Raw genomic sequence first — 17,257 nt, forward strand, 5'->3', positions numbered from 1 at the left:
GCACACTTCATTCAATAACTTGTTCAAAATTCTTAGAGTAAACCCTTTTTAATCCCTGTGTTACATGTCTATCTAGCTTATCCATTCGTTTTAAAGCATGTAGGCCTTTAATATAACTGCCTGTGAGACGGCACGCTTCCCATATGCTGCTACATCTGGACAGCGGAGTCGGCGAGGCTCTCGATAAAGCAGATGTTTGCCATGGAGGCCATCCTGGAATCCCTATTTTTGACAAAATTCCTGGTGATTTTGGTACCCAGATGCAAAATCAGGACGGTACAAAGAAAATCTCCAAATGGAAATCATCAGGGACACATAGTATGTATGGATGGTGGATAAGTTTAAAATATTATAAAGTCACCTACAATTTCATCATAAATTTTTAATCTTAAATTCATAAACTTCCATAACTATTGAACTTAACAAACAGACATAGGGGAAACCGAAAATCTGATTAGTTCTATAGCCATTAACAAATTAGGTCCGTAGTTAAAATTCCTCCCAGGAAGTACCTGGCGAGTTCTGGAGTGTTCGGCGAGTGCCACCAAACATTCCGGCGCAGCCAAGCCTCCTGCAGACAGCCCCGGGGCACGGGGGAGGGGAAGTGCTTTACCAAGCTGGTAGACACTGGACCCTAAACGAGAAAACAAAAGTTACGCGTCAGCCGCATTCATTGACATGGCTGTCCCCATTATGTCCGAGACCTCACCCTGTGTTCCGTTACTTCTGTCCCCTCTGCTGCCACCACGGGCCTCCGGGTTTCCCTAAACTCTCCAGCACACGCCTGCCCGGGGTGTTAGTAGCACTCACTCCTCCTCTGAACTCTCTTTTCCCAGCCTGCCTCTCAGATCCCAGCCTCCTGGGGGCTCCTCTACCTCCTTCATGCCTTCGTGAGACGGCATCTCCGTGATTCCTTCCCTGACAAAGATGGGAACTGCAGCCGGCGGTCCAGAGTTCCCTACCCCTCGTCCCTGTGTTGTTCTGTTTTCTTCCTTGTGCTTTTCACAGTCTCCCATGCATTGCTTCTGCACCGAGTTCATGATCTGCCTCACACCCCGGGAACGAGATCAGAGGTTTTGTGGTTTTGACTGCCACCTGGTAAGGGCTCAATAACTATTTGTGGAATGGATTGATAAACGCCAAAGTATTGAACAAAATGTTAGCATGATGTATTAAAAAATACGGTATGACTCAGCTGGATTTTTCTCAAGAGGTTTAGCTTAAATTAGAAAAATGCATTGAAATGGCAAATAAGAAACAAAAACATAAAATTATTTCAACAGATTGGAAAAGAACATGTTATGGAATTCAAAGTTAAAGAGATCTTACTTTCTTTAGCCAAACATTACACTTAATGGTAAAACAAGGGAAGTGGTTTTTATTAAAGGTTTTATTTATTTATTTTTTAGAGAGGGAAGAGAGGGAGAAAGAGAGAGAGAGAAACATCAATGTGCGGTTGCTGGGGGCCATGGCCTGCAACTCAGGCATGTGCCCTGACTGGGAATCGAACCTGCGATGCTTTGGTTCACAGTCCACGCTCACTCCACTGAGTGACGCCAGCCAGGGCTGAAAAGTGTTTTTTTTTTTTTTAATATCAGCATCAAGCAATGGTGCCTTTATTGCTGCTTCTACTCTTCGCATTGCATTTTACAAAGTCAATAGAAAGGTAAGACGGTACCAGGAATGAGAAGAGATAAAGCTCAAAATGTTTACAGATGGTATGATCACCCATATAACTAACTCAAAGTAATTCACAAAATAAACATAAATCAGAAGGTCAAAAAAGAATTTTGCAAAATGTGTAGATGCAAAATTAATATTAAAAAAAAACTACCAGTCAGAATCTCCATGAGTTAAACTGTGGAATCAGACAAACTGTCCCCAGAGCGCACACGGTGACATAAAAGGGCCATGAATGGCAGGACCCACAGGAGGTCAGCACCCGAGCCGCACTCCGAGGCAGTGCGGTGCAGCCCAGGGAGAGACCCGCAGACTGCCGGGCGGGGCAGCACAGACAGCCCGCAGACAGGCCCAGCCAACCGCCCCCCGCCCCGGATGCTTGGTCACAGCAGGGGGATGTTGTAGCCGGCAGAGAAGAATCGACTCGTTGAGAAAGGGTCCTAGAAAACACCGTCAGTGAATAAACTGTCCGTCTCTTGTCCATCTCCTTCCCACAATCCACCACGGTGCCGGTCTGTCTTCTCAGCCCTCTGTCTCCTGCGCTCTTTTCGTTGGTTTAGAGTCTTTACTCGTTATTTGTGTCGGTGCACTTTGTGGAGAGAGCAAAGGTCAAGGCTTGTGTTCACCTCACAGTGTTTACATGGAAGCGAATTAACCATATATCTCATCTTTTTTAAAAAAAAAGTAGACTATCTCAAGAATTTTGATTTCCTTTGAAATTTTTCTGTTAGGATAAGTCAACCTATAACCCCACAAAATAGTGAGCAAATGCTAATGTTTCAGAGAGTCGAGAAAGTCTCATAATTCCCTTTGACCCAGGATTTATTCATCTGAGAAAATGCAGCTGGGAACTGGATGTCAGGAGAGCTTCTTTGTGTATCTTAGGCCGTGTCTATTTGCATATAAATTCTGTGTTCAGTATTTGAACCATCAGCTCTGCTGGAGAATCAATGGACCCTATTCCCATTATACCTAGTACCCAGGATGCTTCTGGTACAAAGTACTTTTTACTGTTTTTACAGTTCCTCAGGAAAGGTATTTTTTCCAGTCCCAGAACTCCACTTGCTGCGCTGTGGGCAATACTCATTTAGCAGGCTGGTTTCACGCCTGAGGTGCAGTAAAATCATGGGGATGGAGAGCCACAGAATCCGCAGGCTTGAAGGATGAGGGTGGGGAGTGGATCCTGGGCCCAGGCACACGGTTGCTGTGGCAACGCTGCTGCTCTGCCAAGGCTGTTTCTCACCGTGGGTGGGAAGAAGCTCCCTCCCCTGCCAGCGAGGACGATGTGGGATTCTGGCAGCTGCAGAGAATGCTGAGCCCATGCGCTGCTTCCCAGATGGGAGCTCCGAGAGTCTTCCGTAGGCCACTCTGCGCTCCAGCCCTGCAGAAGCGGGGCGGGGAGGGCGATTAGGGCCCCGCCCAGCACCAGGGCCAAGTGTGCCAGCTGAGATGCTCAGGGCTCTCTCTCTGAGTGCGAGCTTGGCAGAGGATCTGGCCTGACCAGGAGGGAATGGAGGTTTCGGGGAATGTGCATTTGTCAATTGGGGTAATATAATTCTGAGGAATTAAAATGGCAGCATTTAAATAGGGAGGAAAAGACAAGTATCTCCATTTAATTTGGAGATCTTAAACTCATTTGGTAATGCCAGTTCACTCAGGGTTGTCAATTTGGACTTCCCCGGTATTGCAATTTATCTGATGTTCTAAATTTAACAGTTGGGACTCAATTAAAGCTGTGAGTCATGACTGTGACACTAACAGCCCCGCCGCCCAGGGATATGAAGTCTGGGTGACTAGGGTTAGCTGGCTCCCGTGGAGGCCAGCCGTGCCGGTCCATCCACACTGCCGTGGAGAAGATGCGATGTGCAGACCTGACTCCGAATCAGTGATGGGGCGAGTCAGGTGCCCACCGGGGCCGTTGTGGGGGTCAGCTGTGGGTTTCCGCCTTCGTGTGCTCACCAGCCCTTCCTTCTCCTTCCGACTTTATCGCTACTCTTTTCTGAGCTTCAGGTCCGGGGCCCAGCAAAGGTGATTCCTATCTATGAATGTGACATTTGGAGTCTCTGTTTTTGAGCTTGTATTCTGAAGGGTTTTGCTGAACGTGTTATTCTGGTTCTGGCACCTCCGTGCCTACAGTAGGAATCCCACAAACCTCTGTCAAATTCTGCAGGGACAGTAGGAGAGACAAATCACAAAGGACTAGGACTTGACACCATAAGTCTGTCCGGGGCACTTGCCAAAATTAGGGATAATTCTGCCTTGGGTGGGTACTAATTTTATTTCTTTCTGCCTTTATTTTTAAATGAGAGGTACACTTCACAATGTGGAGAGATGAGGAATAGTCTAAGGATTTTTCTGCCACCCTGGTAATCTTCCCCCAAAACTGTGTTCAATGACATTCAGATGCTGCGCACACTCTGGCCTCCTCCATCTGCTGGGGAGATCTCCGGCACCATCAGAGGAAGTGTCAAGCTGTTCTAACCTTTTCCACTTCCCCACTGTGTGTGTGTGTGTGTGTGTGTGTGTGTGCCGGGGGAGGAGTGTTCAGGACCTGACTTGCCCGTACAAGCAAGAGCTATGGAAGCAGGGAGGAGTTCAGACTTCCTTCTTTTACCTCCTCGAGGGCAGATGAGATGAGCCATAATTCTCTTGAGAAGGCCAGTTCGGTGGTCAGTATTCAAATAGCAGACTAGCCCGCCCACCCCCCGAATATGAAGTTGCTTCACACAGGAACTCTGCAATCATTGCATGGGCTGTATGTTGCTGGAAACATATTTGTTCCAGATAAAGCGCACCCAGATCTTCCTGGGACTCAAGCACAATGAGTAACAATGCATTTCCCAACGCCCTTGGTTATTTGTTTCTGAAGAAAGAAAAAGGTCAATTATGTGGAGACTTTTGGAGGGGCCTTATGAAAAGAGATCAATCAAGAATTTCCAACAGGAACCTAATCAACAAAACAAAGAAACAAGCAAAATATAACCAAAGACACTGAAATAGAAAACAGGTTGACAGTGACCAGAGGGGAGAGGGGAGGGAATTTCAGGTAAAAAGGGGAAGAGTTTACAGAAACAAATATAAAGGACACATGGACAAAAACTAGGGGTGGGTGGAAATGGGAGGGAGGTGGGAAGGGATGGGGGGACTGGGATGGGAGTAAAAGATAGAAAATTGTATTTGAACAATAATTAAAATAAAATTATTTTTTAAAAAACCCTGTAAAAAAGGATTTCCAAAAGGAGAACAGTGGGAGGCCAGTCTGGGAAGGAGTGGGGCACAGGCGTGGATTGAAGCGAAACAGGTCATCCTCCTCCTGGCCATCAGCCCTCTTACCTAAACTCCACCCCCTCACCTGTGGCTTGCACATAGCATCTCATCAGTATTTCCTATGCAAAACATGCAGGTTTAAGCATTTCTAGTCAATCTCTTAGAAGAAGAAAGCTAGCAGTCACCTAGAAAATTCTGATGCTTAATTAGAATATTAACAACAATGGCTTTCCAATTGCTCAGAATAAATGTCTGAAGCCATCTGTTGAAAATTAAGGCTAAAGTGACTGAACTTCAAAAGTGATTACTGTGGTCAAGGAGATTTTGAAAACCATATCACAAGGCAACAACAGTTAATGTTAAAAACTGTTAAAGTTGTGTCTGATAACGGTAGACATTTATTGAGTGGTTCCTCTGTCATGCGCCATTTTATGTATTAACTCATTTAATTTCACAGGAATCGCTCGAGGGAAATTCTTACTGTCATCTTTTTACAAATGATGAAATCAGAAGAATAACTTGTCAAAACCACGCACAGTGGTGAATCAGGTTCCCAACCTGCCCTGGTCTCTCTGTCCAACTGGGCCAAGATCTCCCTCACTCCTTTACCATGCAGCACAGCAAGAAATCGATTTTGCATGATGAGTCACTACAAAATGACACACATAAAATCTGAACTGAAAGGCTTCTAAAATAATTTGCCTTTCCATATGCAACACACTCAGACATTGTCTAGTCTGTTCTCCTTCACTTTAAATTGTAAATTACTGGTTCAAGTTCACTCAATTGGTTTCACGCAGAATAGATTTTGAGGAACTGTTTAAAAGATACAGCTACGGGGAGTTCAAACGAGTAAATGTTCTTGAAATTAAAACTTCAGCCCATGAAGCTTGAGAGCAGTGAAGTCAAGAAGGAATGATCCTCACGCGTGGATGTGAACTGAAGATCATTCGTTCCCGGAAGTCTGGATGGGGAGGGAGGGCTTCTGTTGGGTTGGGTTGGGATAGAAGTCAAAGCCATCAGCACAAGCAACCATTCCCTTGTCTGGAGGAAGGGTTTCTACTCAGGGAACTTGACGCTTACACCCTGCAGGGCAACCTCGGCCTTCATGTATAGAGATGACCTGATGTCACCCACAAATGCAAATATACTTGCCTGTAATGCTGACGTTTGAGAAAAAAATTAGATGAACGAGAAATACTAATTTCTACCTTTTTTCCATTGATCCGTGCAGGGTGCTTCGAGTGCTGTATTAAATGCCTGGGAGGCATCCCCTACGCCTCCCTGATCGCCACCATCCTGCTGTACGCTGGCGTGGCCCTGTTCTGCGGCTGCGGCCATGAGGCGCTCTCGGGAACGGTCAACATTCTGCAGACCTACTTTGAGATGGCAAGAACTGCTGGAGACACGCTGGACGTCTTTACCATGTAGGCCACCCCCGCCTGACTTTTTGTTTTGAGAGTGTATGGGTGCACTGATGTGTGCTGAGTGCACACACACTCAACATACAGGTGTTGAGGTGTTGAGTCTAGAGTTAAGTGAGGCCATGTTATACAGGAGAAACAAAATTCTCTTAGGTTTCGCCTATGAATCAAAAGGACACTGACCTTTGCCATGAGTACAGGACACACAGCAGAAGATAGTGGCCAACATAATCTGGACTTAGTTTGTGTATGGGTTTGAATGCAATGTTTTCACCAAAATTCAGTTACCATTAAGTAGAATGCTCGCCTTCCCATTGCTCTTCCAATCTGAGCAAAGACTTTTCTAGTGGAACAGGGCATAGCCAGAGAAGAGAGCCTAATAGAAATGTAGACTCTGGTGTTTTTTCTAGAAAAATCACCCAAACTCCCTGGTGCTGCACCAGGGGTATCCTATCATCTGTCTTTTCCTGTATCACAGAAATGATGTGGCCACATAAGTAAACACTGTGAAAGGCTGTGAAAGGGAAAGTCGTAAGAAACAAGGACCCCTATTCATTCATAAGCACCAATTGTGCTTAAAATGTACACTTTACTCATAACAGGTAAACTCCTGGGATCACGAAATTATGAGGAGATTGATATTTTTTTAAAAAAAGATAACATAAGCATAGTCTGGAAGTAAAAAAGAGTTTGCTGTTCCAGTTTCAGTCCTTTATTGCCTACTATTATAGGAAGAAAAAGCTGAGGATTGGCCCTGGCTGGGCAGCTCAGTTGATTCGAGCACCGCCCCGATGAACCGAGGCTGTGGGTTTGCTCTCTGGTCAGGGCGCACACAAGCAGCCACCCATGAGTGCACCAGTAGGCGGGACAACACACTGATGTCCACCTCTCTGTCTGTCCGTCTGTCCGTCCCTCCTTCTTTCCCCTTCCACTCTCTCTCTAAAATCAATGCATAAAGAAAGACTTACAGAAGAATTTATTTTCCGATAAATTCCCAATTCAAAACATTTATGCAGTGATTTCTTGCCCACAAAAAGAAAATACCCTATTTACCATGCTGTATTTTCTAATCCCAGCAGATAGAAACTCTCTATTGTAACAGCACTTATTTCATGCTTTTTGAAACTGTGTGATTATAATGTTCTTCACCTTGCTTCGTTTTGTCATTTTTTAAATTTATTTATTTATAAATAAATTCAAACCTTCTTAATTTGCACATACTTTTTCTGGAATAAGAAGCTTTTAGAGTTACAGCTCTTTGTGGTGATACAGCTGGGAGGGGGACCTTGCTTTTGACTTATAACTCCATCAAAAAGGAGCTAGTCCTGTTTCTGATTTGCCAGGGAAGTTCCTACTGACCTGGTGTAATTATAGTCTCGGGCCCTAGTCCAGGACAACACCAGGGCAACCCGGACAACTTTCTAAGTAGAAAGAACATAACTTTTCTCCAACCCCAATTTCAGAAAATACAACATATTGCTAATTTTTAAATAGTCTGTCAGCTACAAGCAGATAGATGACCTTGAGCAAAGTATTGCTCCTAAGTTACATTTGTTATCTTATTCGTTAAAGTTGTTGGTTACCATGAAAATGATGAGAGAAAAAGAGATGCACCATTTTATCAAGCCATAGAGTGAGAATTCCCTTCTTGCAGGTGGGAGGCACGGACCCTGGACAGAATGAGAGCAAATGTTTTAGGGAAAGGAAAGTTGAAATATTTATGATTGTACTTAAAATTTGAGATTGATTGGTCATAACAGGCCTGGCTGGTGTACCTCAGTGAATTAAGTGCAGGCCTGCAAACCAAAGGGTCGCTGGTTTGATTCCCAGTCAGGGCCCATGCCTGGGTTGCAGGCAAGATCCCCAGTAGGGAGCATGCGAGAGGCAACCACACAGTGATGTCTCTCTCCCTCTCTTTCTCCTTCCCTTCCCCTCTGTCTAAAAGCAAATAACTAAAACCTTTTAAAGAAAAGATATGTAACAGAGTAAGTGGGTGAGACTGAGAGCCAGTCCCCCACCACCCTCTGTCACACACACACACACAGTGATTAAGAGGAGGAGAGAGTTGAGTAGCTACTCCGTTAAGAAGTAGAATTATTTTAAAACATATTCACTAACTCTGAAGTATCAGTTTAGAGCTCATCCAAGTCTCTGACAAATGTAAATGAAGAAATAACAAATTTTTCAAATCATGACCTAAAAAAGAGAAAGGAATATACTGATATAACTTTTTTAATAATTTTTTCTACAGAATTAGCATTACCCATGAAATTGAATTCTGTAAGTTCACAGTAAATAGTTTATCAATTTCTATTATATTGGCTGTATAGCATGAGTTGATCTTTGAGAGTTTATAAATGATCTTTATCATTGGAAATATAATTAAACTATTGAAAATGATTTGGATAATTGCAAGTTAGTTTCAGAGAACCTTAAGAAAATGATTGCATGGGTGTATTTTAATGTGGTAAAACTGACATTTTCTTTTTAGTTTTATTTCAGCCTACACTGGACAAAATACATTTTCACTGTGCATTATTTTAAGCTACCACAGATGTCCTTAAAATCTACAGATTCTCTATATTTAGGCTACATCCAAATTGCTAACTTTAATTTTGGAATAGACATTTTAAAGAAACACAAGCCTAATAAGCGTCAAGAGCTGGGGACACGCATGGAGCAGAAACCAGTGGTCAAGCTGTGTGACATCCCGACAGTGCCTGGTCGCAGCACTCTGCCAGAGCTCTGACATGCTGGTCCACGGGGGAGCTCAAGAGAGAAGTCAGAAATGACGCAAAGTTCGCACTTTTACTGCACTGTTCTCTTAGGTTGGGAGCGAAGTGCACCACCATTCCTGTTTGGAATGGGCAGAATCCCATTTTGATAGGAATAATGACAGGGATTCACATGAGCCCTCATTTCATATTTCAAATAACTAAAGTTCCTACACCAAAGCTCTGTGAAGCCATCAAATCAATTACGATTCTCTGTCAACAAACAGGCCGTGAAAACACCGAGGGGAGATATATCCCATAAACTACTAGGTACAGTTAGTGCCAATGAGTACATTCAAAGTTTGCATAAAGGTTTGGACCAGGCAGAAACTACCCTGCGCGGGGCTGCCTGCCAAGGCTATCAGAGGGACAGATCGGAAACAGAGGAAGTGAGATACAGAATGCAAAGCAGAGGTAGGTGAAACCTGTAGTACAGGCAAAACCCTTGCTTGGACATCTACTAAGGCAGGTTGGAAAAGAATGTGAAAGAGAATGATTGTGGGGAAAAGACTCGTTGGCCAACCTTAGTGACATATAGAGAGCCCGTTCCTTTTCTCCCTAGTTCTTATCCTTGATTCAGTCAAACCAAGTGCTCCCACACGGTTGGCTTATAAAGGAAATAAGCCTGTTGACTGGAGTGGGAACTGGAAGATAAAACCAACAGTCCAAGACTCCAGCCCCCCAACCCGCAGTTCTTGGGATCAGAGGAGCCACTCCTCCTCCTCAGCTTCTCGCTCTCTGTTTCTTCTCCGTCTTCCTCCTTGTAAACACATTCTCGTATCTCAGCATGGGCGGTGTTTCCCAGCCTGTGGGCCTCACACACCGAAATATGTCTCTTCTGTTTCACTGGTCATCTATCTAGTTTCCAAAACTGACTTCTCACAAATAGATTTGCAAATAACCTCCATCTCGTGCAATCTCTATTTTGGACATGTGTGCCATTAGCTCTCACCAATGGAAGGCAATCTGAAATGTAGCTCCTGTACTGATGTTGCCCATCAAATCACTTTGTCAAATTCTGTTTGCCATGTGGAGACCTCCCCAGAGTGGGGAAAGTGAATCTCTCAAAGACTTTGTGACCCACTGATACATATTTAAGAATCCTTCTGTTTCTCCTCACCTGCTTGGTTTCCCAGAAGTTTTTCTTCCCTTAATCTGTCAGTCTAGTCTTTCAAGTTCATGGTCATTTGCTGCCTCCAAATGATGGTGACAATGAGCATGTAATTTCACCCACTGTGCTCACTGGGGAATATTCCCACACTCGAAGTACAGCTCCTATTGTCTGCGGGAGCCGGTTTGGCCCCTTGGCCCTGGAAACAGCTCACTGTTATGCCACATTTGGCTGTGTGATGAGGTCAGTTTTCTGATTTGAGATTTGGACTCTCATCTGCAAGCCCCCTGGCAAGGTGTCACCATTGTGCTTCATAGGTTTCCCTTGACTGGGTGAGCAAGGAGCAAGGTAAATATTTTACCTCTGCAAAGCAGATTCACAGATAGGACAAGGAAATACAGAAACTGGTTAGAAAATTAGATGTCAAACAATTCAAACCACTAACTTGGCCAAGTGACTTGGCCTTTTGAGTAACTCTCCTGAGACTGAGCAAGGGACAACCTTATTGACAATGTAGTGCCCCCCTTGAAAACATCGGACAGATTGTATGAGGGTTTTGACTAATTGTAATCAGGATTGAGGAACTGGTACTATTGATTTCTGGAGTGGATATATTTCATTTTCACAATTTTGACTGTGACTTGAGGTTGATGCATCAAAAACTGAGTTTACTAGATAATGAATTCTTTGGTATTTAATGCACACATAAAAATCAGTTCCTGTATGTGTAAAGCAAAAGCAGGCAGTGAGCTCGATAAAATAGGTATATTGGCTGTGCTCTCAACTAACATAATATGTGTATAAATCTTAGCCTGCCTGTCATTCTTGTTTATTCCTTGGAAGTTAATGAAATAAGAAACTGTTATCAGCAGCCTAATGGATGGGAGTGAGGAGGAAAGGGAAGCAGGAATTCACGGCAAGATAAAGCCAGGTTTCGTAGGCTCGTGGAAGTCACAGCAGTGTGCACACACCATCTGTTCTGACCCAGGGGGTTGACAGTCAAACCAGATGGCTGAAATCTTCTCCTTATAAGATGTTTGAAGATCAGGCAAATTCATGTTGATGTGAGATTATTGATTAGTTGTGGAGAGTCAAAAATAACGTCAGTTATTGCTAGAACATCGGTTAGAAAACTGTACTGAATTCCTAACTCCTGACAAAATAAACAGTGAGTACCTTCCTAGGCAGTATTGCAGCCAGACTAGTAGTGCTCAGATGAGTGTTTAAGGAAAACCACCACCACCACCAGACCACTACATTAAGTGTGAGAAGCTGAGAAAGAGAGACAACAGTACGTGAGGCCAAACTCCTGGGTTTGTTTAGGTGGCCTCTTCTCCTTCCTACCTTACCTCCCTTCCCTTGGACAAGTTACTGAACCTGTCTGCTTCAGTCCTTCCTCAGGAAAGGGGACTCACTGACGCCACCTGCTTCCTCAGGTTGTCATGGGCATCGACTGAGTTGGCATTTTAAAACAACTGTCACATGGCTCACGTGTTTATAAGCACTAATTCTTGATGAACATGATGTGATGATAATGGTGGTGACAGTGGTTGTCATGACAGCGATGTCTTCCCTAAAGCGCTATCTCAACGTTGACAGCCACTGTCATGCTTCCAAACGCCTGTTTGTCTCTGGGCAACAATTAAGCCATCCTGCTTACATAATGCGCCCACTGATTTGCCACTTAACTAGAGCAGACATTTAAGCCAAGGTACATATCTGGGTAGGTTTCAGACTGAGTTAGAAATCAAAGTTTTAATTCCTGTTTTCTTTCCTAACACCCAGGAATACAGCAACTGTAGAAAATATTTACAAATGAAAATATGAGGATTTTATTCAAATAATGTGTGTAAGGTTATCATGTAGAAGGAAACTTACTTTGTTCTTTGTGGTTCAGAGATATTTGAGCCAAAGAGTTCCACTTTACAGGGAAATAGTTGTTAGACTCAGTACAAAGGACTTTCTAAAGGTCAGAGTTTTCTACAGAGTTTGTGGGCTGACTTAGTCAAGGTGTTCAGGTGTGGCTGGTAATGAAGATCCAGTTCTGAGATGCTTACAGTCTATAAGTCACTCACTAAATCTTGGCCTTCTTTATTCAAGAACAACTATCTTAATTCTAATTTTGCTGATTTGGTTATCGTGAATATCCAGTGTAAAAGTATATTTAAAATTCTTTGAATTTATTATACTTTTATATTGTTCTTGTTTCCAAATATGCATACATGCTTTTCAGGCTAATTTTTGTCTGGTGTTTCTTTTAGTGAATTCTTTCACTTAGCAGAAATCACTAGGTCTGCTGTGGGCCACTCACTGTGCTGATGTACAGGGACACAAGATGGAACAAGACAAATTACTTCTCTTCAAGTGCTGACATAGGAAAGATAAGTTAGCAAAAGTGCCATCCACAGCAGATTAAACAGATACAAATTAGAGAATAATGGTTAGTACAAGTGGGACCCATCAGGCTAATGAAACAGGGAATGGAGAAGCTACAGTAATCAATATTCTATGGTATCGGCACAGACATATGTACAGGTGAACCTATAAGCACATATAAAATCATGACCCTACTCACCTTTTTACCAAAAAACTTTCAGATGGATTGAAAGTTAAAATTTAAGAGTAAATTAATTCATACTTGCTAGAAGAACATATAGATTAAGATTTCACATATTATGGGGCAAGTATTATTTAAGCAATATAAGAAATAAAGACTTATAGATTTGACACAGTATAAATTAAATTTTACTCATGAAAGTGTGTGAAAATATTAAAATGTATGAAAAACTGAGCAAGATCTTTGCCAGTTACATGACAAGTGTGCTTAATTCTAATAAATTCAAAATTAACAACAAAAATATATTCTAGGTATTCCAGTAGAAAAATTGGCAAGATACAAAACATATCCCATGAAAAATACAAAATTACTAATACCTTGTAAATACATCTTCATCCATACTACTAAACTAAGAAAATTAATTAAAATAATGCCATTTTTGACTATAAATCTATCAGGAAAATTGAACGATGATACCTGGGATTGGAAAACAAAGAGAGAATAGTCCCTCTTACTCATCATCAACACATCTTTATTGTGGCACAAACTTCCTGAACACCACTTCTGCAAAATAGACCTCAACATTTTCTAGGAACTTTTCTTAAAGAAACAACCTACACTGTTCCCAGAGATGTACCGTGCTGTTCATAACAGTAATGCATTAGCGTTCTGTAGCTACTGTAGCAAATTACAACAAATTTAGTAAGTTAAAAAAACACAAATTTATTATTTTTTTTAAAGTTCTGGACCTCACAAGTCTGAATCGGGTCATACTGAGCTCATTGAAATGGGCTGAAATCAAGATACTGGCAGGATCGCGCTCCATCTGGAAGCTCTGGGAAGAAGCCCTGTTTGCATCCCCTGGCTCCTGGCCTCAGTCTCCCAAGCCCACCAATGATTATTCTCAGATCTCCGAACCTGAGCCTGACTCTCCTGCATCCGGCAAACTTTGGATGTGGAGTGGCTGCTCAGAACAAGAGGGATCGGGGCAGCTCATTGGTGTAGAAGCAGAACGGGCTGTGCCACAGATGGTCACCGGGAAGAGCAAGGTCATGAGTTTCTGAGAAAGAAACCAGCAAGTCTGTCGACTCAAGAAATTACCCTCACGGGCCCTTCAAAATTACACCCCCCCAAAAAAAAAGTTTTCAGTGGCCGTAAGAATGTCTAGCCAGACTGATTGGTGAGGGTCTTCTCCCGTACAAAGCTAATTCTTTAAAGACTGGGAGAGGTTGCTGTTTTTCCAAATGCACAGACCTACAAAACTAAATTACAAGACCCCTGAAGAAATAAGGAAAACACTGCCCAAAAAGGAACAAAATTAATCTCTAGAAAACAGTCTTAAAGAAATGGAGTTACATGAATCGTGTGACACAGAATTCAAAATAACCATCATGAAGATGCCTTATGAACTCAAGGAAACAATGCTTGAACAAAATGAGAATATCAACAAAGAGATAGAAAACATAAGAAAGAACCAAACAGAAACTTGGGGGTTAAATAACTGACCTGAAAAATTGGCTAGAGGGGTTCAAAGGCAGGGTGATGAAGCCGAATGAAGAATCAGCAAACTCATAGACGTGTCACTTGAAATCATCCAGTCGGAGGAACCGAAGGAGTGAACCAGAGTAAAGAAAGCCATAGAGACTCACGGGGCACCTTCCAGTAGATCCAAACGTTCCCTGTGGGAGTCCAGAAGAAGACAGAAAGGAGCAGAGAGCTTACTTACAGAAACAATGACAGAAGACTTCCCAGATCTGCACAAGGACTTAGACATCAAGATTCAAGAACCTCAGTGGACTCTAATTGGGATAAATGTAAAGAAATCCACATCGAGACATATAATCAAATTATCAAACATGGAAAAACAGAATTCTGAAAGAATCTAGAGCAAGCAACTCTTTACCTAGAAGGGAAACTCGATGAGGCTGTCGGTTGATTTCTTTGGAAAATCTTGCATGCCAGAGGGGAGGGAGGTGGTTTACATCACTAAGGGAAAGAAACTGCCAACCAAAGGCACTGTGTCTGCCAAAAATACCCTTCACATACGAAGGAGAAACAACTTCTCAGAATTTAAAAAAGAGCTGAGGAAGTTTATCACCATTAGACTTGCCATACAAAAAAAATGCTTAAAGGGAACCCTTCAAGTTGGAATAAAAACACTTTAAATAGCAACACAAAAGCCCATGAAAGTATAAAGCTCACTGGTAAAGGTAAATATAGACAAATACAGAATACTGTCATACTATCACATAAATCACTTTTAATTCTGGCATAGAAGTTAAAAGACAAAAGTATAAAAATGCTGTAGCTGCAGAAATATGGCAATGGCTACATAACATAAAAAATGTAATTTGTAACACCGATAACATAAAGCGTGTGGCTGAGATGAGTAAACGTTTAGCGTGTTTGTATGTGATTGAAGTTATCTTCTCAAAATTAACTCTAAGATGTTCTATGTATGCCCCATGATAACCACAGAGAAAATATCTATAGAAGATACATAAAAGAAATTGAGAAAGGCGCAAAAGCATGTCACTGTTAAAAAAAATCAGTGAAATGGAAAGGAAGACACCAAAAGACAGCAAGACAAAAAAAAAAGCTACAAGACAAATAGAAAATGACTAAGTGGCAATAGCAAGTCCTGTGTTATCCGTAATAACTTTAAAGGTAAGTGGATTAAACTCCCCAACCTAAAGATGCAAAGTAACTAAAAGGTCATAAAAACAAGATTCAATCCCTGTGGTCTATAGGAGAATCTCTTTAGATTTAAAGGTAAACATAGAAAAAGGATGAAAAAAGATTCCATGCAAATGATAACCAAAGGAGAGCAAGGGTGGCCATACTGGTATTAAACAAAATACACTTTAAGTCAAAACTGTCAAAAGAGACAATGAAGAATGTTATATCATGAAAAATGGGTCAATTCACTAGGAATATTTGACAGTTATATATGCATTCAACATCAGGCAGAAAAACTCTGTCGGGCTTGAAGGGAGAAACAGTAGCCACTTTCTGTAGTAGAAATGGTGGGTGTTCTGATGGAAGATACGGACAGAAGATTAATTAGGAAGCAGAGGACTTGGACAACACTGTTCTACAAGTCAGCCTCACAAGCATGCTAGAACATTCCATCCTACTGCAGCGGAGTACACATTCTTCTCAAGGGCACGTGGAACATCAAGACAGAGAACTTGGTAGGTAACAACACAAGCCTTAACCAATTTAAGAAGTCTGAATTTATATAAATGCCATCCCATTTACAATAAAAATCAAAAAAGAATAAAATACTGAGGAATAAACTGAAACAGGAAGGGGAAAGATTTGTATGCTGAAAACTGTTAAACATGGCTGAAATAAATTAAAGCAGCAGCGGTTGGAAGAGATTATATTGTCACATACTACCCAGAGCAGTATACAGATCAAATGCAATCCTCATCAAAAGCCCAATGATTTTTTTAATGAAAATGGCAAAAGCAATCCTAAAATTCATCTGGAACCCAAATAGCCAAAATAATCTTGAGAAAGAGGAACATTGCTGGAGACCTTACACTCTCTAATTTTGAAACATTATAAAGCAGCAGTAATCAAAGCATTCTAGTGCTAACCTAGAGACAGACAGACAAAAGGGCTCAGAGGTGAACCCTTGCCTGTACAATACAGTGAAATGATGTTCCACAAGATATTAAGACTATACCATGGGGAAAGGACAGTATCTAAAGTATCTTTAGAAATGATTTGGGGGGAAATGGACATTCACTTGCTAATGAGTAAAACTGGACCCTCATCTTACACCATTCACATGCAAGACCTGACACTGTACAATTCTTAGAAGAAAACAGAGGGGCAAACGTCACGATATTGGTATTGGTGAGGATTTCTGAGACACGGCACCCAAAGTGCAGGCAGCAAAGGCAAGAACAGACACGTGGGACCTCGTGAAACCTGGAGGCGTCTGTGCGGCAGAGAGAACAGCAGAGTGAGGAGGCAGCCTACAGTGTAGGAGGAAGTACCCGCACACCGTGTAGCCAACAAGGGACTAACACCCAAAACACATCAGGAGCTCCTGTAGCTCAATAGCAAAAGCAAATAAACAAATCAGTAAATGACCTGACTTACAAATGGGCAAAGGACTTCAGTAGACATTTGTCAAAGAAGACATGCAAGTAGTAAATTCTATGATTTTGTTTTCAAAAGGGCTTTGGGGTTCCCCTACGACATTTAGAAGAACAGAAAAATCCATCTGCAATTTGCAGACAATGCATGGGTCTCTCGCATACGGGGCACTCAGCTGTGAGACCAGGAAGGATGCCTACCCGCTCCTCCTCCTTGGAATTATGCTGCACCGTGGCTCATGCCCAATGCTGTGTCATTTCCCATAGTGATTCTCCCTAAAATGCTTACTTCTCACAATCACCACTTATCTGTAAAGCTATAATTTTTTATT

The 17,257-nt window shown here is 42.2% G+C and overlaps 1 protein-coding gene across 2 annotated transcripts in view; it reads left to right on the forward strand.

The window, feature by feature from the left end:
* Positions 1-17,257, forward strand: part of GPM6A (glycoprotein M6A) — a 184,204-nt gene that overhangs the window by 153,690 nt on the left and 13,257 nt on the right. For both annotated transcript variants that reach the window (XM_028526874.2, XM_028526869.2), the window contains exon 2: positions 6,182-6,374. In XM_028526874.2, coding sequence (XP_028382675.1) covers positions 6,182-6,374 — 193 coding nt within the window. The remainder of the gene's footprint in view (positions 1-6,181; positions 6,375-17,257) is intronic.

The sequence above is a fragment of the Phyllostomus discolor genome, chromosome 11 (genome assembly GCF_004126475.2).
Source record: "Phyllostomus discolor isolate MPI-MPIP mPhyDis1 chromosome 11, mPhyDis1.pri.v3, whole genome shotgun sequence".
NCBI lineage: Eukaryota > Metazoa > Chordata > Mammalia > Chiroptera > Phyllostomidae > Phyllostomus > Phyllostomus discolor.